At 44.4% G+C, this 23992-nt stretch overlaps 1 protein-coding gene across 16 annotated transcripts in view; it reads right to left on the bottom strand.

The window, feature by feature from the left end:
* Positions 1-23992, bottom strand: part of nrxn2b (neurexin 2b) — a 795015-nt gene that overhangs the window by 14060 nt on the left and 756963 nt on the right. For all 16 annotated transcript variants that reach the window (XM_074624795.1, XM_074624794.1, XM_074624809.1 and 13 more), the window contains 2 exons: positions 11329-11654; positions 1910-1988 (listed from right to left, as the gene is read on the bottom strand). In XM_074624795.1, the coding sequence (XP_074480896.1) occupies positions 1910-1988; positions 11329-11654 (405 nt within the window). The remainder of the gene's footprint in view (positions 1-1909; positions 1989-11328; positions 11655-23992) is intronic.

The raw sequence follows: 23992 nt of genomic DNA, 5'->3' as shown, positions 1-23992 counted from the left end.
CGTTGCCTAGCGGCTAGTTTGGCACACCCTCAAACAAAGCTAGTTAGAGGAATCAGAGCAGACTGGGCATTTTGGAAAATAAGCACAATAGGTCCTCTTTAATAAATTAATAAAAAACTGAAACTGAACTCCTGTCTTTGTTGTCCGTGATAGTCAGCTAGCCAGTGACGAGTGAGAGCTGTTGATATTATGGTTTGTCCAGGACGAGTGATATTTACAGTTATAGTTAGGACTTCAGGTGATCTATTAGCAGAAATGGAATATAATATTCATAACTATGTTTTCATTAGTCTATGATCTCCTGATACTAAGAATCGTTGTGTTTTCGTTAGCTTAGAATGAGCCGTTCATATCTACATAGGGAACGGGTCGTCTTCACGGAGTCCACCGTGTTTTTACAGTAGCCCAGAACAGACAAAACAAACTGGCTCTAGAGACAGACTTTCACGTTTTTACATTACCTAAAGGCCACTGTAGGTTCTCCTACACAGTCGGTTGCAATCTGCAACCACACCACTAAATCCTACACACTGCTCCTTTAAGTTAAGATACGATAGGAGGTGTGAGGATAGGACATGTTGTATAAGCCACGATGGATCCATACTAAGAGTTGTGAAACATTTTGTTTTATGTTATTTACATTTATTTCTATTTTATTAAAAGCCTGAAATGAGCCCATAATAAACTGTATGCGCTCACGTTTGCTTTCTTTTGTTTTTTTTCCTAGAGCAGTTCTGGAGAGCTCCAGGGGGAAAGATGTATAAGCGGTGATTATATGCTTTTTGCAAAGGGACAATGTGTGCAATTTAAGCGTACTTAATATGCGCTTCTGGGCACGGTTTCCCAGAGAGAGCCCCAGTGTGATATGATTGAAGACACAGCGAAATTAAAAACCTATTTGCCAAGTTCTAATCCATCTAGTTTCCGTGTGCGTATTGTTCACTGACATGTTAAATATGTTTTTAAATTAAACAAACATGGAGTAAAGCAGAATCCCTCTCCTCTCTCTTGAATCTAATAATAACCTATTTTTTTTATTTAAGTTGAATGTTTTCTACTATCTACCCAGCGATCTATAATGTGCAAATCAAGCGTGCAAGTTCATTTTAAAAGATTGCTTACGCCCCAGGTGTTATTAACGGGGTTCCAGAAGAACACTTTCTACTATTTTAAGCCCGAGAAGTTGGCACTGTAGCAGCATGGATTCTGGCTCCGTTTTAATGATAGGTTTCATTGAGGCAATTGTTGTTTTCATCCCGCCCACACCAGTCGTTTCAATCTGTAACACCATTCAACAACAGAAATCTCGTCAGACACGATCTTTCAGGATAAAATGTCATTAAATGTTGATCTGCGTATCTCCGTTTCGTCTCTCGAATCACACCGTACGTGGTTCTTGGCAGTTTTCAAACCGTGGCCTTTAATAGAGCTAGAAAACCGCAGAGGCAGGGAGTAAAAACACATGGCCTTTAACTTCCACCTCCTGTCACGGTGTCAGAACATTACTTGACCCGCTGTTCACACTAACAGCGCCTCAGCCACCGCGCCTGCCAGGCTGCAGCTGTGTGCCGCGCGGAACAAGCTGCGTCTCCACATTGGAACTGTCCTGCCTTGTTAAAAATCGGGGCAGGAGATCGGTGCAACAGCTGGGTAAATGCCAGATACCACCACTCGGCTGAGCAATCTACGGACCGCGGCGCTGCCGAGCGCCTGCTGCTTTGAAAACCAATCAGAAAAAGGAGGATGGTGGGGGCATACACATCTGGCCAATCAGAGCTGCACACAGAGGGCTTTTGCAGTCACAAAGCGTCATGTAAAAAGTGGAGTAAGGGAGATCTAAGCTGCACTTTGTTGTTGTTTTTTTAGGATACCAAGTATTATGAAGACAGAACTCCCTGAGTTGACTCACCATTTCCAGGCTCACACTCCTCCAAATCTTCGTCATCGCTAGGACACTCAGCTGATGCTACTAAGAGGTCATCCGCATTCTGGAAGAACGGAGACAGAAAGCAGAGGAGATAGAGTCAGGACACATTTCAGACATAACATGTAGGAGGGTTAGGAGTCTCTGGCAGCCACAGCGAGGGCCTCTGGCTCCACTGATACCAACTCACACACAAGCTAATGCAACCAGTAGTAGAGGGAAACTCTGGTTACAACATGAACATTTATTGTTTGTTAGTAGAAGCAAATTTTGAGTGGCAAGAATTTGGCGATACGATACATATCATGATACAGGGGTTACAATTCAATATATCAATTTGTTTTAACGCCACTGATGATCTTTAGCGTTGTAGCGGGCTCAGTTTTAAAGCTAGAGTGAAGATACTGGTATCATATGAAATTATAACACCTAATGAATCCATTGGTACCAACCATGTCATACTAGCTTGTCAGGAAGGAGGTTAAATAACGCGCTAAATTTTGGCGAGGAAAAACTGTCAAGGCCATTTCCAAAGGGGTCCCTTGACCTCTAACCTCAAGATATGTGAATGTAAATGGGTTCTATGGGTACCCACGAGTCTCCCCTGTACAGACATGCCCACTTTATGATAATCACATGCAGTTGTTTATGCTAAATGCAGTACCTGTGAGGGTTTCTGGACAATATTTGTCATTGTTTTGTGTTGTTAATTGATTTCCAATAATAAATATATACATACATTTGCATAAAGCAGAATATTTGCCCACACCCATGTCGATAAGAGTATTAATTACTTGACAAATCTCCCTTTAAGGTACATTTTGAACAGATACAAAATTTACGATTAATTTGTGATTAAATATTTTAATAAATTGACAGCCTTAGTTGCGATATATTGCAATTTTTTTTAATCTAATTCTATCATAGTAGAAAGAACACACCACTGCATACATCAAATCTGAGTAAAAAAGTTGTTTTAATGCAATCAGAGCAGTGGGATCTTCTTCACTCATCCCAGTCCCTGTGACATCAAACATCATAGCACTACTTTTTGCCCACCGTCTGCCCCTCTGCATGTAAACCATTAATTAAAAATCAATACAGTATCACAGAACATATCGTGCATTGATCTTACATTCCTAGTAGTTATGTAAGCAGAGATGTGAAGTCAAAGTGCCCGATCTCAAGGCCCTCAGCCCCTGAGTTTGAAACAGTATAAATAGGAAAGGGACATCACTTTGCTCATTAAGCAAGGTTAAAAGAAACGGTTGATGGATAAACCAGGTGTGTGACATCGTCTAACGCTTGCATTCCTCTGATTTCATTTTAAATCCTTAATGTTAATGTAGGCTGAACGCCGATGTGCCGTCCTCTTTATTTACCTTTTTTTCCTTTAACGCCTCCGGGCTTCCCCTGGCAACCCCCGTATTTAACGTTACAAAGCTAGGCATTTTGGGTAATTTCCTCAGGCAAAGTCTGCAGAAATGCGGACTTACGGAAAGTGTACATAAAGGGCTCAAAACGTCCGCGAGAGAGCCCTCAAGCACTTGATGATTTGACAGTGGGACAGCCCTAATCCCTCACAGACTATCTGGGAACGCGTCTCCGAGTCTGTGAGTGTGGACGTTGGGATTGGACCGTAGTGACACAAGCTCTTTCTGACCAAACACCAATCAAAGAGGTGTATTTTATCTAAAGCTGGACTCTTTCTCGGCCCAGCTCAACAGCATGACTCACACAGCTGCATGTCTAGACACCCCCCCTGTTTGATCCAAAAGCCACACTGTGCTTTTTCTCTCAGTTATTAATCCACCGCCTGGGCGTAATCATTTATTAATTACATTGTGTGAGTGGTGTGTTCACGTCACCTGGCTCTCTAATGGGCCTTATGATCGCGCTTCAATTTATCCATCAAGCATGCACTTACTGTTCCATTCATGCAATCTGCTGCTTCACTAGTACGAACTCCACATAAAACGGCACCTAATGAATCAATTAAAATGTGCACTTCTTCAAATTGGGCATCAATAAATGCCCACGGCACGGTGTGTTTGTCGCCATAGTTACCCAAATAGTCAGTGGTCATCATGGATGTTGAAGCGGTTCATTTATTCACCAACAAATAAACTGTACACGCACTGCTACACCTACGTTCACAGCTAGAACGCCACCAACAACCTCACACTCACCACCAACACACACACACACACACACACATTCTGTTGCAAAACTCACTGAAGTTACGCAGACTACGTTTGTGGCGGCGGCGAGCACGAAGCCTCTGGCAATGCTAGAGCTGCTAACGTAGACACACAGCTGACAACCTGCTAAACTAAACTAAATGTGCGGTGGAGACTTTTACTGGGAAAGTGGCTGCATGTCCGCGACACTACACGCAGCATCGTAGCTGCTAAGTTAACGCTCCCGGACGGTGAACCCGTCAACGAATATCTGTTGTACTCCTGCAGCTGGTACACCGCTGCATGCGAGGCACAAATCTTGTCGGTTAACGGTTAATAATCGGTTAACGAGGGTCGGTTAAGACATTTTTTAAAAATGAGCATCCTTACTTTCTGTTATTCCGTCTAAACAATCCACCAAAATCTACTTCTGAAAACATTTTAAGCAAGAAATAGGCGATGATGCCACGGCTGAATCTCGTTTCATTTTAGAACTAGATCGCCTAGTTTCACAGCTCGGTCCACGTTTAATGAGCCAGATGCGTCGCACTGGACGGGCTCATTTGCATAAAGGACTGCCTCTTCATTTTGGAAGAGCAACGGCCAATGAGGAAACTCCAAAACTCGGCCGACCAGTCGTGTAACTTCATCACTCAGTGACAGACTTCTGCGTTTGTCACAGGAGACCCGCTGCACCGAGTGCATTAATAAAGCTGGAGGAGAGCTGAATCCAAACACCAGTTTGACCCGGTCACAACTTTTCTCATCAGTTTCCAAGTTGAATCCATCGAGGAGACAACTTTAAACCGTCCACTCCAGACGGAACCGGAGAGAGAGATCACAAACACCTGGGAGTGCTCTCGACTTTAAGACGGCAGCGGCGAGCAGCGTGGCTTGTGATCTTAGTTTTATAACACTTTGACACCAAATTTGGGTCAGAGCGAGACGAGATGATGACTCCGACTGTTTCATGGAAACCCACAAGTATCAAGGGGGTGAAAGCGGAGAAGAAAATCAGGCCCCACACACACACACATCAAAAGGTGGATCTTTTATTCTAAGCATCAAAGCACATTATTCGACTGTGATCAAAGCCGCGGCGCGGCGGGTAGCTCAGAGCTTTTGGAGAAATTGAAATTTGTGTTTCCGCTCGCTTGCTTTCCGCCACCCTGGCCTGTCTCCTGCTGTCTCCGCTGTGTCTTGGCGTGTGCTGGGGATATTCATTAGAGCTCCATAGTTCCTGTTGGCTTTGCCCATCGCCGTATTTATAATGCTATTACTATGTTTGCTCTAGCACAAAATTACACCACAGGCTCCTCAGGATGGATTATTAACTACCCAAAGGACTGCATACATACATACATATATAGATATATAGATATGCGTGTGTGTGTGTCTTCCTCATGTGACTAATATAACTGATTCAGTGTCTAGAGATTAATTACGAAATGTACTTTGCAGCAGACTGTCAGAATAAAGCTGTAATCTACAGTGTTAAGATCCCGCTGTGAGCTGTACCTGCAAATGTCTCTTCTTCAAAGATAATTCCTGAGTAGCCCCTCAAGTTATATTACGTTATATTTAGAGCTGTCAATCTATTAAATATATTTAATCGTAAATTAATCGCACATTTTTTTATCTGTTCAAAATGAACCTTAAAGGGTCAAGTATTTAATACTCTTATCAACATAGAAGTGGGCAAATATGCTGCTTTATGCAAATATATGTATATATTTATTACTGGAAATCAATTTAACAACACAAAACAATGGCAGATATTGTCCAGAAACCCTCACAGGTACTGCATTTAGCATAAAACAATATGCTCAAATCATAACATGGCAAACTGCAGCCCAACAGGCAACAACAGGACCCCTTTGAAACAGCCATGCCAGTTTTTCTCGCCAAAATTAGCCCAAGTTTGGAACGTTATTTACCAGTATCTTCACTCTACATTTAAAACTGAGCCCGCAAAATGATAAAATATGTTGAAAAAAAGAAAGAAACTGAGCCTGCTACAACCTAAAAATCACAAATTAGTGTCGTTAAAACAAATTTGCGTCAACGTGTTATTATCATGTTTACTTTGACAGCTCTAGTTTCACATCTTGGCAAACGAAGATGAATCAAACACTTCCTGTAATATCCTGTATAGTTTGACTGACTGAGTCTCACCAAACGTACCTACAGCCAGACTGCGCCGAGCTCCCGAGAAGCCACACAGCCGGCGACTATGCAAAGCAGAGCCTTCTGTACATAGAGGGCTTGTGTCTGCGTTATTTAAAACCACCGTGTGTGTGGGATTTAAAATGTGAAATCTGACTTGGTTCCAGACCTCTGAGTCACTGTCCACCTCCCTGATTATTTTCAGGGATTTAAATAGGTCTTGTGTTTTGCTCACTGATGTCAGTTTCTTTCAATTGGGAAAAACAATCTGAGCTTCGTAGGCGATGATAAGTAACAAATAAATGGTAACAACAGCTATAAGTGGTAGCTTATCCACTACCTGTGGTGGATGGGATGTAACTTAGTACATTTACTGAAGTACTGAAGTGTTGAACAAATAAAATATCCCAAAAATATTAGTAAAATGTCAGATTTTTAAAAAAAATATCCTAAATAATAACAGTGAAATATATTAAAACAAATATTGATAAAATATCCAAAACATATAAGTAAAATATCAGAAAAAAATTATAAATATCAGACAATTTTTTTTTTAAATATCCCCAAAAATAGTAGGAAAATATTAGAAAACATTAATGAATTATCAGACAATTATTTTTTTTTCTAATCTATTGTCATATTCTACCGGTAAGGCCTGTGTTGAACATTTATCAAAAAAACACCTCTCTTTGCTTCTATACTTTCTGCCTAGTTTGCCCGTTATAAAACAGAGTGGCATTCAAAGACACTCAATTATTTCTTAAATTTGAATAGCAACTTTAATGGAAAATGACCACAGGTGTTTGTTTATCTACTGTAAAATAACTTATTACTCATAGTGCAACATGTACGCTGTGCAGATTTGATCTATTTACAGCGAGTTTTGATTGAGTTAGAGTTGTTTATGAGAGTTTGTACGGAAGCCCCGAGAGGCAAGTGAGAAAAAAAAACTCTAGTCTGATCTAAATTGTTTTCTCTCTCCTGTGTTTATAACTCAAGAACAGGTAAATAAAAAAGGGGTTGTGCAAGGATAATCTTTCTTAGTTCCTAAAAAAATGTTTCATCTGTGAAAACAGGTTGGCAGGTTTTTTTTGTCGGGATCATTTTTCTAAAGTGTTTGTTGTTGGAATACTCATTTTAACCTTTTCTTTTCCACCTGTTCTTTGAGTCATAAACACACGGGAGGAAACAATTCAGATCAGATTCTTTCCTCACTTGCCTCTCAGGGCTTCCGTAGATTTGAGTTTCGGTTGACGACGTGCTTCTTCCTCGTCTGCTCAGCGACGATACACACCACCGCTCATGCTAAATACCCATTTTTCCTCCTATTTATTCCAAACTGCTGTCGCTGCCATAAATATAAAGACAAACGCAACACTCTCCGTGCACCACAGGCTTTCTCCCAGGACAGACATTCCAGGCGGGGAGTGCTTAGAAGAGCAAATAGCAAAGATTTCATACACTGTGTGCCTCAACAGCTGTTCAAAATCAATGTAATCCTCAAGCTTTCATGAGTTTCTGCTTAATTTGAACTACAACTGTGTAGTTTTTAGATTATATTTTCTCTCTTCGTCGAGGGGGAGCAGACGAGCGTGCCAAGGCCTTCAACGCCGCCTCGCAAACTCCAGAATAAAAATGATTCAGTCACACTGAATGATATGAATGATCAACCAAATATACGCCCCAATAATGCTTTTATGTTTCTGTGCTGCGAAATGTCTTCGTCATTAAAGTACGTGGATGAGTGACTCATTGGTAATGTCTATTCTTTCTGCATCTTTAATGCTATTTCGGGCCATTGGGACGATTACACTATGTTCCGCTAGGTACATAATAATAATAATAATAAAGAAGAAGCTGTTATATTGTGTGTACAATAGCTGAAAAATAGATTCTTAGCAATAAAAGGCCACTCTAAAAAAGGTGGGACTGTGCTTTTTTTTATGACCCGACATAAACGTCAGTCAGCGAACGCAGCACACATTAGGGCTTGTAACAACAGCGAGGCAGACACTCAGAGTCCTTTGCTACACTAAAATGGTTCCAGATAATTTATCAAACAGGGCCCCGTCTACGGCTGCCAATTCCACATCACAGACCGCCGCTGTGGAAGCTCGTTATGTGCTGAACACGGGAGAATGTTTCCGCCAAGAAGTCTGGAGGCCAGAGATACGATATTGAACCGGGCGGATGGCTACATGTGACATCTCAGAGTCGGGTTCCATTGATCTCATGTTTAGAGAGAAGACGCAGAAACACTAGACCGCAGACCAGTCATCTAAATAAGTCATGCCAACTGGGCGTGCTGGAGACAGTGTTGTCTGTGAAGGAGTTTGACCGACCTTCGAGTCCAAAAAAACTTGCTTGTAATTACACGGCGGCCTCAACCACGACTGAAAGAACATTTGTGAAGCGGGACCACCGTCATAGTTTTTGTTTAAGTGACCTTTTCTACACAAGACGAGGAGAAACAACAAATAAACAAGAGTTAATGCAACTGTTTGAAATACAAAGTGGCATGAATTGCACACTCAACAAGCCTCACCTTGACTTCAGTCTAATTGGCGCTGCTGCAAAACGAGACGGATGGGACTTTCAAAACTGCTAAAGTTTGAGATGATGATGATGATAAAAGGGACGAAGAGTGAGCCGGTCTAAATATATTCTGTGGATGTCAGGGACGAGCGCGAGCGGCTCGGATGAGCTTCCCACGGCTAATGAACACGGCCGAATGAGAGGAACGCGCTGGTAATTGGGCACCTTGCCTTTGTGTTTCCTGCGACATCATGAAAAGTTTTGTCGGACAGTAGAAGTTCAATAGACGGCTTTTTTTAAGTAGTTACATTACAGAAGGTGATTACAATACCATGGAAACAGCTGACGTAATGTACATCCGGGAGGAGACTCACATCTCTTCCAATAATCTGGATCATACTGAACTTTAAAATGCAATGCAGCAAGGTGTTTTTGCACAACACACAGCTTGTAGCTAATGATACTGGCCGTGAACTAGAGCACACCCCCCACCTCCTGGAACACATGGAGCCTGTTATTAGGTCTTTTTATGAGAGTAGTGGGTGTGCATGACCCGCTTCTCCCATCCTCCAGTATGTGGGCAACAACGCTACCCTACTGTTTGCTAATTGTTACTTACCACGATGGCGATGGCTACCCTCAGCACACGGGGGATAATCACCAGACCATAAATCACAGCCTTTCACACGCGTGTGAAGGAGAGACATAAATATAAGTTTACAGCACCCCTAAGTTGTTGTGCTGTTGCTACCGCCGGATTTCCTTTTCATTACGTTCCTCCCCCTCTCCTCCGGCCTTTTGTTGATCCGTCTGGATGTGCTGTAATTTCCAGCAGCCGGCCACGTTTAGTCGGCCGTGTCTTCTTAGAGCAAATCAAAATTGCGGCGTCGATTGGTCTAATAGGACTAGCCGCACAAAGCTGTTATGTGACTCCCTCTCAGGCTGTTTGAACATCTGAATGTGGCTTAAAAAAACCACTGCAACCGAGGACGCGATTGTTTGACCTCATGGTTGACGTAGGATTTATTTTGAAATGTGCATCTACTCGTTCAGGGGGGGGGTGCGATCTGGGTACTTGGCCATGCTGTTTAATCTTTCAAACTTTGAGATTTTGGAGGAACTTTAGAACAGGGGTTCTCAAGCTTTTTGGGGCGAGGCACCACTGACGGGGGAGAGAGTTTTCCAAGGAGCCTCTCTTGATCGTAACACCGATTATGCTTACTACCATTTGTACTCTTAGTAGGGCTGTCAAAGTTAACATGTTACTAACACGTTAACAGAAAATCATTTTAACGCCACTAGTTTCTTTATCTTTCGGAGGTTGTAGCGGGCTCAGTTTTAAAGCTAGAGTGAAGACACTGGTATCATATGAAACTAAGGTTGTTATACTCGCTTGTCGAGAAAAAAGGGTTAAATAACGCTCCAAAATTGCGCAAAATTTTGGCAAGGAAAAACTGGCATGGTGATTTTCACAAGGGTCCCTTGACCTCTGACCTCTAGATATGTGAATGTAAATGGGTTCTATGGGTACCCACGAGTCTCCCCTTTACAGACATGCCCACTTTATGATAATCACATGCAGTTGTTTATGCTAAATGCAGTACCTGTGAGGGTTTCTGGACAATATATTTCATCGTTTGTGTTGTTAATTGATTTCCAATAATAAATATATACATACATTTGCATGAAGCAAACATATTTGCCCACTCCCATGTTGATAAGAGTATTAATTACTTGACAAATCTCCCTTTAAGGTGCATTTTGAACAGATAAAAAATGTACGATTAATTTGCGATTAAATATTTTAATAAATTGACAGCCCTAGTTGCGATATATTTTTTAAAATCTAATTCTATCATAGTAGAACGAACACACCACTGCATACATCAAATCTGAGTAAAAAAGTTGTTTTAATGCAATCAGAGCACTGGGATCTTCTTCACTCATCCCAGTCCCTGTGACATCAAACATCATAGCACTACTTTTTGTCCACCGTCTGCCCCTCTGCATGTAAACCATTAATTAAAAATCAATACAGTATCACAAAACATATCGTGTATTGATCTTGCATTCCTAGTATTTATGTAAGCAGAGATGTGAAGTCAAAGTGCCCGATCTCAAGGCCTTCAGACATTCCCACTTTATGATAATCACATGCAGTTTGGGGTAAAAAACATGTTGTTTTTTGGATGCAGTATATGTTTGTTGTTTTTGCCTATATTCCAAAATGATGTAATTCTGGTGTATTCTTTAGACTAAGAGTTTTTCTGAAATTAAATTTAAAAAATCTAAATATATCACCTTGCTTACAGTATCGCAATATATTGAATCGTTACCCTAGTATCATGATACGTATCGGCATCTGTAGATCTGTAGATATGCACTTTTTAATGATAGAAAACTATTTTATAATTTATAGTAAGTTATTTAGTGGACCCTCTGACTGAGCGCCACTTAAAAGTAACTGCACCGAAATATCTCAGCGACTAAAACGCCGGCCTTCTGTTAGCTCTGGTTGCTCACCTGTGTGACACTGTCCCTCATGGTGGGCGAGCGCTGTTTGCGGGTTGTTGTCGTGGCCATGGTGGTGGTTGTCTCCATGATTGTGGTGGACATATCAGCCAGCGGTGTGGTGGAGGTGGTGTCGGTGGTTAGCACCGAGGGCACGTCGCCCACCAGCCGCAGGTTGCCCTGGGTCTGGACGTTGGGGTCGCCCTCGGCCGCCAGTTTGAGCACCTGCAGGCCGTTGTAGTACAGGCCTGAGATCTGGCCCTGGAAGTGGCGCCCCTTCTCTCCACCGCCACCAATTTTGATGAACGCCTGGCTGTTGAAGATGGTCAACTGGCGACCTGATATGTGGAGAAGTGACGAAGAAGAGAAACCATGGGGGAAGAGGGGAAAGAAAAAGGGCAAAGAATACTAATCAGTCATGGTGTCGGGGTTAGCTCGAACATGAAACACAAAGTCATACAGAAACAGAGAGACAGGGGAGATAGAGGGACTGTTTCAATCACATGGGATTTCCCGGGCAACACTTTAGGGAGATTGGACCCTGGTTTGCTGCCGGTGCAGACATTACGGGGCTGGGCACGTGCCACTTCCTCCGAAAAGACAGCCTGAATCTGGCAGTCAAATAAATTGCCGGGCCAGTTGCGGCTTGACCCTGAGACTGGAGGTTCACAGCGAAATGCATCTAATTTGCCCTGAGATGGAATATATTAGAACAATGCTGGGTCTGTGTCATTGACCCCACAATGCACCTGAGCTGCACAATGATAAAGTACCTCTGCCGGCCGGGGAAAAAAAAAAAAAAAGTCACCTCGCTCTGCCATCCGAAGGAGAAAAATAAGATCCTCATTGGAAGGAAATGTTTAATTCAGCAGAGGCTCTACCTCTCTGTGGTCATTACCATTCATCTGGATGGATAGCTGGATGAAGGGAGGAAAGGGTCGACCATTTAACCAGGGTCCAATACTAATGTGTTACCAGGACTTGTGGTGAAGGGGTGGAGTGGGGGGCGGTCTAACACATGTAGCTTTTCTGCCTGTATTTTCTTCAGCTGATGGTTTCATTTATACGTTTTTCTCCGTGGGGACGTCCCACCGTGCCACTCGGAGCGGTGCGAACTTTGACCCCTATTATGAGTCATGTGGATGTGAGGGAGGATGGAGAGAGGAGGGAGGGGGAGATTGCGAGTTGGAAGGATGTGGGTTAAAAACAGACCTGATGAGGTAATTACTTAGAGGAGAAGCCAGAGAGCTTTTACGGATAAATCAATGGATGTAAGGAAAGAGGGAGTGTGTTTGTTTGTGAAAGGGATACCACACTAATGTGTGCATCTGAGAGAAAAATATAGACCCGGACGGACCTCTGAAACGAGAGACCCCTCTGGGCTCATGGGAGTGTTTGTATGTATGCAGATTTGGTGCTTTTTAAGGCCGTCAGACAGTTTGGGGCCGTCGGTGAGCATCCGTCTGCCTAGTTTTAACGGTGTATCCTGCACCGTGGGCACTAGTCTGCCCGTGATGGAGTTTTTTCGGCCGATTCAGCATGTTTGAATCGACGGCGGCGGCGGCGCCCGTCTGTGAGAGAAATCACTCTGATTGGCTGTTCAGCTTTAATGAATCGGTGCACGAGAAGAGAAACGGACGTGAGGGAAGCAAGCCAATTTATCTCCCGCAGGTGCAGAACGTACATGGTGGTTGGCCTTCTGCTCTAGTCTCTGCGGTGCGTTCGAGTGCAACGGTTTGGCAAAGACAAAGGCGACGTGAGGCGATGCAACTGGTGTCCTTCGTCGCCGCTAGTTCTTTGTTTCTTTGCTCGGTGCGTCTGGGCCTTTTACACGGGTATGAAAGACTACAGCTGCTCCTCCTGTATGTCCGCACATTTGCACCTCACGCACACGTCTTTTTCCTGAAAACTTCTTTCTTTGTGTTTAATGATGACGAATGAATCCTCCGGATATCTTTTGAATGCTGCTATTGTTTCCTCCGTGGGATTGCGAGCCGGCGAGGACAGCCTTCTACTCATCAGCACGGAGACACCAGGGGACGGAGCTGAGTCCCATTTGTTTTCAATTAAGAGAGCTGGAAGGGTACTTCATCACTGTAATTATGATTTACTATCGGTCTATATGGGCGCGCTCGTTCCGACATATGTGTAACACCCAGGTGGGTGGGACTATCAGACAAATAATGCCTATTAATGCATGTGTGTGGGCGTAAAAACCTGCATGTTCGCTATATGTGAGAGACACATCCATTCCACTGAGATGGGCCATTACATGTGTCATCCCATCATCAGACCATTAGGCCCGGAAGGGGCTCACAAGGGACCAGGCTCCCGTCCCCTAACTTCATAATGATGAGGCTTAATGTCTGGCATATGCACTGTTGACATAATGGCTGAGTCGCACTCTATTATCTCATCACTAAGCATGTTTGGTGTGGGAGTGATAATGGGGGGAAAGGATGGATTGTCAAATTGTGAACATCAGCAAGAAAAATACAGGCGAATAACCATGCTGGTGTACATACACAGAGAACCTTGAAACATCACACTCCCAAATGCACATTAACAGTCTCAGTACACCTTACAGTCCCTCTTGTATCACTCTTCCAGTGTCCTTGACAAGAGGGCACACCCACACGTCAGCCCACAGGGTCTCCCATTTCAAACAGCCCCCAGTCGGCCCCCTGCTCTCCAGCAAAGGGTCGTGCAATGCGGAGAAGTCGAGGACACACATCATCATCATCCATAGTCAGTCTTCTTGGTTTACCAAACAACCTCAAGTTTCTTTAAAATAAAAAAAAAACGACTCTCGCTGTGTGTGAGCAGCAACTCAGAAGTCAGAAGATGATCTGTTCAGACAGGACAGTTTACTCCCGAGGAGTTATTGGTGCCACAGTTACACTCTGAGCCAGCGACACAGGCATGAGTAAGCCATATTGACAAGCGGCGGCTTATGATTATGATGCAGCAGGGGGGATTAGTTATACCTCCTAAAGTTGGTGCACATGCAAGTGTCCAAGAATCCGCCCGGCAACCTACATGTATATGATTCTACGTTGCAACTACAGCACGTCATAATGTCTGTATTCGAAAGTGCAAACTATACTAGTAGTACGTACTGATTTGGCCAAAATGCAGCATGTAGTATGCAAACAAAAGCAAAATCTCCAGTATGCATTGGACCAGTCTACCTCGCATACTGTATCCCACAATGCAAAGTGCTGGAACGGTACAGGCTGCGGTTACAACAACAGCAGCCAGAACTGTTTAGTTTTCTTTACATTTTTCATAGCTATTCCATCACTAAATTCACTTCTGCAAAATTTTGAGGCGAGAAATCAACTGTGTAGATTTTGAATATTGACAGTTTTATGATATTAGATGGCGAATCGAACATTTGCTCCACCGTTTTCGGAGTTTAGAAACTCCACAAACTGCCGTGACTGCACGCTCAGAGACCGCTATGAGCTGGCTGGAGCTCTCTAGAGACCGGTCTGTAGACGAGGGGCTTTTATTTCCTTGTTGACAGATAGTTTGTTTAAATATCACAACACTATTGTGCATTATAAATGAACAGGAACCTGTGATTATCTGCCTCTTTGGAGTTGAAAAGCTCCGCAATCGCCCGCGGGCGTAGCAGAGAGATCCCTGCTGAGACAACATGACCCTTTTCAACATGACTCTAATATCTGGAGGGAGATCAGTCCCACTGTTTTGTTGCTGCAACTGAAAAAACAGTTTTGTTGATCAATGTTTTATATTTCCCGTCTCCCCTCGTTGATGATCCTGTTTGTCTCACTTCACTAAGAGCTGTTGGAATAAATTGTTTAAACCTGCAGTATCTTATAAAGTAAACAAACATAACATAAACAAAAAAATTGTATTGTAAGTTGTATTTTTCGATAATATGCATACAATACAATACATCGCTTTAACCGCTTCATACTGCATACTACTGAGGAACGCAGTATGTACTGTATACTGTGGTTTTGAATACAGCCAACGTCTTTGACGCGCCTCGAGCGCTGTGACGGCCATTTGCGTGTCCGAGACAGAGCGGAAAAGAAGAAAGGTGCCCTCCAGACTAGATGAAGGGAAATCAGCGTTTGTTTTTGGAGCTGTCTGGTCAGGACGAGACTCTAACAGGGCCTGATGAAGTTATTGTTTCAGGGTCTGCCGGGTCAAATCAAAAGTGACATGTGGTTTTAGAGCCAATTTGGGCGGCGGGCGGGCGGGCGTTAGCGGGATGGGGCGGAGGAGCGGCGTGGGGGAGGAGAGAGAAGCCTCTGCATGACAAGCAATCACTGCGCTTAATATGACGGAGCTGGATGTGGCGCTGCAGCAGAGGAGAGTGTGTGTGTGTGTGTGTAATAGCTTATGAAACGTGTCAGTGAAATGACCTTTGTGTGTGTGATAGGTGGCCTTTTCAAGAAGTGTGTATTTTCCCCCAACATTTATTTACATACGCCTTTCCCTTTGTGTGATTGTATGTGTGTTTCGACAGCTTACTGTGTGTGTGTAGTAGACAGCACAGCATACGAGGTTTGCACATTGATGAGGGTCTGTTGGGTCGGTACGGTGGGATTGGGTGGCTGCTGCCTCTCGCGTATCTCCCCAAGGTGACAGGCAGTTAATCAGCAGAGGCTTGGTATGGGATGATTAAAATACATTTAGGTCTTTGTGTATAAAATAGATGAGGAAGAAGCAGCCAGTTGCAACGCTGTCATTGTTCTGCATATTCAAACAAGACTTGCTAGCTTCTCGGAGCGAGCTAAATGCTACGACGCTAGTGTGGCTATAAATACTGGTTACCCTGTAGAGCTATAGACTGTCAGTACCAGAGGCTTTGACTAAGTAGTTGCAGTGATTGGACAAAGGTCACGCGAGTCACAGGGATTGGTTGAATTTGCATGAATTGTCAACGTCACATCTTCCTGGAGTGAGCGTTTTATTCTATCCTATCTATTTTCCTAGATGCAACCTCACGATGAGACAGCCAGAGACGCTGCACATACAGTGTAACTATTCTGTAACTGCTGTGAGAGACAAGACGGCTAATGTAGTCATCTTTCCCCCCCTCATAACTCTGTGAGTCTCTTTCATTTAAATCCATATAGTATGCTCTCATAAAATCCATAGGGAACATGGAACGCACAAAGTAGCACACAGAAGCCCCTCGAATATGTCACAACAAGGCGGAGTAAAAATAGCTCAGGGTGATGAAGGGATACGCATAGAAACACGCTGGAATCTGAGAGTGAAGACACTCGGGATGCTAATTTTGATTTTTTTTTCTAAACCGATAACCGACCCTCGTTAACCGATTATTAACCGTTAACCGACAAGTCTCCAGTTCACCCGTCCGGGAGAGTTAGTAGCCACGATGCTGCGTGAATTGTCGAGGACACATGCAGCCACTTTCCCAGTAACTCTCCTCTGAGCTATTTAGTTTAGTTGCGAGGTTGTCAGCCGTGTGTCTGCCCGGCGTAACGTTACTCGGTCTGCCCAGCTTGACGTTACTCGGTCTGCCCGGCACAGCGTTACTCGGTCTGCCCAGCTTGACGTTACTCGGTCTGCCCAGCTTGACGTTACTCGGTCTGCCCAGCTTGACGCTACTCGGTCTGCCCAGCTTGACGCTACTCGGTCTGCCCAGCTTGACGTTACTCGGTCTGCCCAGCTTGACGTTACTCGGTCTGCCCAGCTTGACGTTACTCGGTCTGCCCGGCGCAATGGTACTCGGTCTGCCTGGCGCAAAGTTAGCGAGTGTCCGACAGACTGCGTCCGTTTGGTTTGTGCTAAGTTCGGGGATGTAGCGTTGCTGGTGGCTTCGTGCTCGCCGTTGTAACTATGGATTCGGCTATTACTGTATTTAACAACTTGCAGGACCTAATGATTTAAATTAGGGATATTCAAGTGTTTGTACTGGGAAGCTAATTCACCTAAAAAAATTTATCCTCTGAGTTACAGACGTCTCTTTCCCAATGTAAGTCTACGGGAAAAAGTATTTTTGGGCCCAATGCATCACGTGACGGACACGGTAGTTGTAGTACCGCCGTTTGGCCACGGCGAAAAACAACGGGCGCTCTTCATAGGGGCTTGTTCAAGACCCGAGCCAACTTCCTGTATCTGCAACGCCGGCTCAGACTCTCTTAAAGTGGGCTGTTAGGGTGGACCAGCTATTCTCCTTTCAGTAACAAGCTGCTGCTCTGAGTTTTGCTCAGCTTTTAAATTAATTTTTAATATTTCTTTTCACCGTTTAACCGATTATTAACATCCCTTTAAAGCAGCATAAAGAAGTGGAGGGGCAGCCTGAGGACGACTGCGTAGTCAAACATATATTATACTTGGGCATGTGAATCCTCCTCCTAGAAATCGTGCTTCAGATGTGCTGCATCTTGCTAAATCTCTGGTGCTGTCCTACAGCCTGGAAACACAGCACAGTATATCCTGGCTAGGAGCTGTACACTCATTGCTGCTTAAATAGGGCATCTGGGTAAAAGGAGGTGGGCACGACTATTTCTAAAGGCATTATCATCCACAATCACACCCGCCTCTGGTCGGATCACCCAGGGGGCTTAGTGGCTGATAGCCTCGCGGGCGTCGCGGAGGCGTGAGAAGCCCTCTGATAAACAGTAAATCATCGCTATTAAAGAAAACTGATATGTAATTTACTTTACTTTGGTACTGGCCATAGGGCAGCTACGGAGTTATCGAATGCCTGAGAGGGAGAGAGATGCTAAAGAAAGAAGAGGTTGGACACGGACTGAGAGAATGGGGACATGAGAGAGATGACAGGAGAAAGGGAGGATGACAGACGAGTAGGACAGGGAAAGAGCGAGTCTGCATGAGGATAGAATGTCAAAGAGACAGCGAGGGCACGGAGAGAGAGAGCGAGCGGATGACAGGCTTGATAAGAAGAACAAGAGGGATCATGCACTTGAAGACAGTGGCTGAAGAAGAGGAAGACATACAGTAATACAGTACATGGGAGTAAGATGGTAAGTAGAGGGAGTTAGGGAGAAGAATGGCAAAAGAGAGCAAAATGAGGAGCTGACGGGGAGAGCTAGAGACGGACTTGGCGAATTTAGCGGAATTAAACACGTGTGACTACGTCTGGTTTTCAAAATAAAGTGTTAACAAAGAGAACTGCATATACAAATTATATATATTTATGAAAATAAGATTGATTGGATTATATTCACCAGTAGTTTAAAACATTACCCTTATAAATTAAAAAGAAAATACTACTAATTTCTTATTCCTGATTTTTGGGTTGCTGGAAAAAACTTTATAAATAATGCCTGATATATTTGACTTCAAGACATCTCTGACTACATACATGCTGAAAATCAATTATGTTAATGTATTAATTTAGATATTTTTCAGAGTAAAGGTCCCTAGAAGTGTATGATTCAACTTTTTCCAATTGTCTAGTGTTAAAAAAGTTAACAAAAATCGCAATAAATCATAACATCGAATCACAATTCATATTTAATCGGCACCCGGGTATCGTATCGAATCGTGAGATAGATGTATCGTCCCAGCCCTATTGGTTTATTGTGTGGGTATGACAAGGTTGAATATTTATCTGTATATTTTCTGACGGCGGACCAAACTGAAAGTAAAACGTATCTAGGCCTGCTGGCTTTGGAGAGAGCATAGATAGGTTTCACTTTCAGTTCAGTAGGAGAAGGAAAGGGCTGTCTGACGGTAAGATAAAGCGCTGAAAATATACACTTAAAACGGATGTCGGATTTTTTAGGTGAGCGTTTCTTTTAGGTGGCGAAAATATGTTTTTCTGCTGCCTGTGGTGTCTGTACTCCTGTCTGTTTGTCCAAACTGGGGGCGTGCCGACCGTCATCGACTGTAATCTAGATTTCGGGCTGTCTGATCATGTGACTGATAGTATTTCTTCCTCCGCTGGACTTCATGGCAGTAGTGCCGCGTCCCCAGATCTCAGCAATTACTTTGATTGAGCGTAATGCTACCCTAGGAGACAGAAATGTCCCAAGACAAGATGAAAGTTGTACTAAAGTTTGAGTTTCTGTAGGTAATGTAAAAAAGGCATCACTTCCTGTGTACCTGAGGATTTTTCTAATGAAAGAGTTAAAGGGTTTTATGTGTTGGGTACAGGTTGCATCACTCGTCTGATGTCAGTTACAAATACTTCTAAGGCCAAAAAAGTAAAGCGAGCAGGTAAGAGCAAGTTTCCGGTGGCGGCTTTGCATCGATGCACAATCCTCCCTGGCTGGCTTTTTTTTCTAAACATAGAGAGAAGTGGCTGGTCTCAGATGAGTGGTGGTCGGTAATTACTAGCTGAGCCGAGCCAAGCCGGGGAGTGGGCCGGGCTTGGGCCACGCTCGGCGAGCTAATGCACAGATTGCTTGTCAGAGGCTGTGGAATAATGGCTGCATGTCTGCTACAACCCCCAGGATGTAGGCGGAGAGGACGGGGAGGGGGACGGCGGCTTGATACTGTGCTCTCGCCAGGCTTAGCCCCTCCCCTGGCGGTGAGCGGCTAACCTGGAGGAGGTGATTGTCGGAGGGAGGTAGAGGGAGATTGAAAGGCAGGGAGGTGATCTAAGTGTACCCATCCTCGGTGGAGGGGGATATGAAAAGGACTGCAGCTGGAGAGAGCAGTATCTCTCTCCCTCCACCGTCATCATTACGCCTCTCTCATCCTCCTTCTACTCCTGTTATCTCACCGAGAGGAGGGATGCCATATGGTTGCGAGGAGCTTTCTATCTGAAATGTTTTCTCTTTGCCGAGTCGCTGGGTGGGAGGGATGGCCCAGAATTCACCTAAGTCAATACACTGCTTTGTGATGCGCAGAACGGAAAGTTGGACCGTTCACACGCACGGTCTTTATGGGTTTGTGTTCACAAATCCTTTATGCGCCTGCAGAATATCTAGTATATAACAAACAAGAACTCCCCCTATTTCCATTTTCTTCTCTACAGAAAGGAGAAGAAGGAGGGAGGAAGTCGAAGAAGCACAATGGGGGCGGGGGTGGGATGCTGACAAAGTCAATTATGAAGTGTTCCCAAGTTATCTCCTCGGCACAAGGCTCTCTTTGGTAATTAAGAGCGTTTTGCTTCTTTACTCCTCAGAAGTTGGGTTAGTTTGGGTAGAACACTATGAATTAATTGTGTTTGACAATGGAGATGAGGGGCCAAATGCGGCATGAAGCTAGACTGAAAAGCCTCGAGGCAGCGTGGAGCCCCGAGGTCCTTGAAGGCGGCTGATGGGCGCCGAGATTGTACAGGACTCTGGAGACAGTACATGGGATTTAATCAGATGTGGCTCTATCTCTGATCATATATCTGCAAATAGATCTTAAGGAGGTGATACTGTCGAGGCAGAGACACAGAGAGAGATGGCACGGTGGTTAGCTGGGGACAATCTCCTCTCTTTTTATTCACTCCAACTGTGACTGTGCTGTTTTTAGGCCATTTCATGGTAGGAGACCATGAAATAAAAGCTTCTTTCAGAGCCTCTTCGCTACTCATGAGCAAGCATGTTAAAATTCATACAATGTCCCCCCTACTTCCCCTCAAATATGGCCAGAACAGTGCAGAGAGATCAAATGAGAACAACAGTCACTCGGCAGGGTACAAAGCTCACCATGGGGTTGCCGACAGACAGACTCTAGACGGATTTACGCTCTGTTGACTGCGGCCTGATGTGAGAGCATCTCTGAAATGAAGCTGGGATCATGAATAGCAGATCTGGACCAGCGCCTTGCCTGGAGATGTTGATTTGGACTCTGGCCCCACACCAAGTGGGAGGACTTGATTGCCTTTGATTAGGGAATGGGGGAGCTCACACCACACCATTAAACGCTGAACATTAAACCTGGTTCTCCAGCCTTGCTCGAGCTTTTAGGCCACAGAGACCGAGTGCAGTTGTAGTATTACTCCCTGCACTCGTGTAGCTCAACTTAGAGCTTGATCGTCATGCTGTTGGCGAGCTCCGAAGGGATAGACTCCTCGCCAGAAGAAGATATAAAGCTCTGATTCTTCGGGGGAGCTTTATTCGCTTCCTTGCTCATCTGCAAAAAAGGGAACAGCTAAGGGGAATTGATTCTTGCTGGTTATGTGTAATCTCTATTTTCTAGTGGAGCTCCCAGATGAGATCAGGAAAGCTAAAACACATTATAACGGTTTCTAAAGAAAGAAGGTACACTGAAATGCTCGCCAGGTTTTCAGTGAGGGCTGGCGTTGATGGTCAGGGAAAAAAAGACTTGGTCAAAACCGAGCATACAGTATGGCTGGACGGTGTATGGTCTAACTTGTTAGACAAATAGTCAGTGGACATGTCTATAATGTAAAATCCAGCAGTACATGTCCACCAGGTCTGGCGAGGACACTAGAGGACGCGCTGCTCCACTCAACTGGCCGTTCAAGCGGTGACGTACCCTATCGTTGAATGCACCTGATTGCCACTGCTGAATCTTGTTTCATTTTAGAACTAGATCGCCTAGTTTGACAGCTCGGTCCAAGTTTCGTGAGCCGGACGCGTCGCCATGACGTAGGCTTGTTGTGGTCGTTGTTGTTACCGGTGTTACACGGTGGTCGGGCACACACCGATTACACTACGTACCCACCGCTCCCACTGTTGTTTTCATATTTAGACCCAGTGCAATAAGGGAACCGTAACGTTAATGAGGCAATCGGCGCAAGGAGGACGGAGCAGTCATAGCCGGTGTAACGTTAGACCCCTGCGTCGCCGCTGCAAAAGCTGGACCAGAGAGGCCAGACACACAGCCACCCGACGGTAAAGATCAAAGTAAGCGCGCTATACATATTAACCGTCATTGTCCGGTGTAATCTGTAACACCGGTGTTGTCGCAAGTTTATTAACCAGTGGGAAATTTTCCTCACCGTCACATCCCTAGCTGGATGGGCTCATTTGCATAAAAGACTGTTTCCCGCTTTTTTATTTTGAAAGAACAACGGCTAATGAGGAAACTCCAACACTCGGCCGACCAATCGTGTAACTTCATCACTCAGTGACAGACTTTTGCATTTGTAGGGCCGGCCCTCTGCCGTCCAGCCAGAACAGGAGGAATAAAGGCGAATGAGGGGCAGGAACGGAGCAGAAAAACCTGGAATGACAGATCCATCACAAGGCTAGAAAACGGCGCAAGGAAGAGGGGATGCGTCTGAGTAAGTTTTGGCTCGGATATAGCTGTTGAAAACTTTTGGCACCCTGACTTTTCCCCTCCATTGGGTCCCTGTAATGGCTGCCGCTTTAGATTTAGTCAGCGGGCAGAGTCGGCCAGAGATGCCCGCTCTGATCTGCCTCACACACAGTCGCTGAGATGGGATAAGGGCTTCCGGAATAAGACGCAGTGACACAGTGCGGTGCCACAGCACTGCTCTCCTCTAGGACACTGCTGGCTCCAATGACTCCCATTACATCCCAGTGGGACTAAAACACCGATTTGTGAAGAGTGATTGCGGGCGATTAGCGCTCTTATTTTGTTTCTGTCCACACATGAACATGAACGAGTCTTGAGATGAATGGTGCTGTTGTGGCGCCGATGAGAAATGTGGAGTTTCGTTGAATTTCACAGAGTTGATGGAAACATTAAAAGCACTTGGAGAGGAGACCCGTGGGGCTGACTGTTTCGTGCACTCCGGTCAAGACCCTTTGAGGCATTCATGTAATAAAATCCCCACATACTGGAGGCCAACACATCATATTGGTAACACAGCCTGGACTATTACTGGACGTTTATTACAGGATGAATGGTGCAGGCTGTTTACCACACAACAGTCTGTAACTCTGCTTCAAATGTTCATACACCCTTCATCCTGCACAGCAAATGACACATAGCACAGTACATTCAAAACATCATTCTTTAGTGGTGAAAACAATAAATGTTAAAGGGACCTCAATTTCAAACACATTTTTGTTGAAATAATCCAGAGCAGATGCATCATTTGTTTTTGAATTTGGTGTTATTTGCTTCGTTTTAACCCTCTGAGTTTTGCATTAAGTGGAGACGAGGGAAGGGAAGATGCCAGCTGGAGATTTTGTTTCTTTTAGAAGTAGTTAGAACTTAGTTAGCTTTCTTTTTATTTCGTTTTTGTCCCAAAGCGATCGCCGCAAACCTGTCCAAGTTCTTCCAAATACTGACATCCAAGGTCCAATTGCGTTAAACATCATTTATAACAAGGTTATAACTGAGGGCTCTCTGAATTTGTCACCAGCGGGGCAAAGCTGGGAGAAGGTCTCGAATGGTTTCAATTTAGCAGTGGAAGGTGGGGAGAGCCATGAGAGAGAGAAGCCCTCAGCGGTTAGTGTGGATGGAGTTTGATTTGCTGTTAGGTGGTTAGATTCTGCTTAGAAGCTTCTTAGCTTTAAGTTCTAGCCGCTTCCTCATCAAAGCAACAAACGGCTTTAACCCTTTGAGCTCGGAAATGTCCGCTAATCCCCCTCATTATCTAGACTAACACGTCTCAAACGCATCTTCGAGAAATTCCAAAAACCACTGTGCCTCTTCAGTCCATGACGTGCGTATGACATTTATCTTTAACGAATCCAATCAAATTAACAAATGAGCGACGTTTCTCTTCTCTGAAAGCGCGCCCTGATCAAAGCCCTCACACTTGATGGGGGATTATTTGTTTATTTCGTCTTCCTGCTCATCTAGATGATTGGACTCATTT

This window comes from Sebastes fasciatus, chromosome 22 (genome assembly GCF_043250625.1).
Source record: "Sebastes fasciatus isolate fSebFas1 chromosome 22, fSebFas1.pri, whole genome shotgun sequence".
Classification (NCBI taxonomy): Eukaryota; Metazoa; Chordata; class Actinopteri; order Perciformes; family Sebastidae; genus Sebastes; species Sebastes fasciatus.
The sequence above is the reverse complement of the archived record's forward strand: the minus strand, read 5'-3'. Positions and strand labels throughout refer to the sequence as shown.